The 1197-nt window shown below is 65.2% G+C and overlaps 1 protein-coding gene across 1 annotated transcript; it reads right to left on the bottom strand.

The window, feature by feature from the left end:
* Positions 1–306: 306 nt before the first annotated feature.
* On the bottom strand, positions 307–558 carry LOC104507058 (fatty acid-binding protein, heart-like; the record flags this gene model as incomplete). The annotated part of the gene is made up of 2 exons (XM_010148218.1): positions 307–360; positions 457–558. Coding segments are annotated over 2 exons (156 nt in total), but the record flags the coding sequence as incomplete, so codon positions are not given.
* Positions 559–1197: the final 639 nt, after the last annotated feature.

Below are 1197 nucleotides of genomic sequence, written 5' to 3'. Positions count from 1 at the left end.
TTCACCCCTGTGCTCCCCGCAGCCTGGCCAAGACCGGCTCGGCACTGCGGGTGAGCACGTGCCAAAACCCCCTACTTCCAAGCCAGCGGACAAGAGAGCTGTAACAACACGGCCTTTATTATTTTTCCATGTGGGTTTTCCCTTTATTAATAAAAAAAAACCAGGAAACCCCCACCCAAGCCCCAAGCAGCCCCCCGAGGGGATGGGGGCAGCAGGTGGCCCCAGCGGGGCAGTGGGCTCCAAGGCCACGGTCAGCCCTGCCCAGCGTGGGGCAGGATGGAGGCGATGCGGGGGGAGCTGGAGCCTCTATGTCGCCTTCTCGTAGGTGCGGGTGGAGACAACGCTGCCCATGGTGAGTGTCTGGTGGCAGAAGGGGCAGTGGGGCGGTCAGCCGTGCTGAGCCGGTGCCGCCCCCAGCTGAACCCCCCCTGTCAAAACCCCTTGCTGTTTCCTTACTAGGATTAACTTCCCGTCCTTCAGCTCCCGGACCAGCGATGTCTCCTTCCCGTCCCACTTCTGCACATGGATGAGTTTGCCTCCATCCAGCGTGACCACGGACTGCAGGAGAGAGCAAGACCCGCCGTTACCGCTCCTCCCCAGGGTTTCTCGGCTCAGAAGGGACAATGCTGGGCATCCTCGTGCCCACCCTGGAGCTCTGCGGGGCTCAGGGGCCAACTGCGGGTGCCACTGGCGGCATTTCCACCCGGCGTGTCCCGCCTGGCTCCATCAGCCTAGTTCAGCACAGGCCGGATCCTGCTCTGGCTGCGGCTGGGTCACAGCCCCGCCGTGAACCTGCTGTGGGCACCGGCAACGTTACCCTGCCCTGCCAGATGCAGAGCTGGCACAGGGAGCCCTGCCCCGGGCTGCATCCTGCTCCTGGGCTGCCGGGACTTGGTGCTGGTTGCTTCCAAGCACAGGGCTGGCTGGCTGCAGCACCGGAGAGGATCAGAGGCACGCGGCAGGGTTCGGTGCTTTGGAGCAAAGCCTCCCCCTGTGCCGTAGGGCCTGGTGAGGGTTTTCGGGGGGGCTGATCTGGCAAACACGCCTCTGCTCGCCGGGGCTGCTGTTTGCACAGCCGCTGCTGTTGACTCAGCCCCGAAGCCCCGGATGGTGCCAAGGCTGGTGTGGCAGCTGGCCGGGCAGGGCCGTGGGGCAGCACGGCGCGGGGTTGTGTGGGGACAGGCAGCAACCGGAGCC

Source organism: Eurypyga helias, unplaced genomic scaffold (genome assembly GCF_000690775.1).
Source record: "Eurypyga helias isolate BGI_N326 unplaced genomic scaffold, ASM69077v1 scaffold26593, whole genome shotgun sequence".
Lineage (NCBI taxonomy): Eukaryota > Metazoa > Chordata > Aves > Eurypygiformes > Eurypygidae > Eurypyga > Eurypyga helias.
Note: the sequence above shows the minus strand (reverse complement) of the source record. Positions and strands in the feature narration are given on the sequence as shown.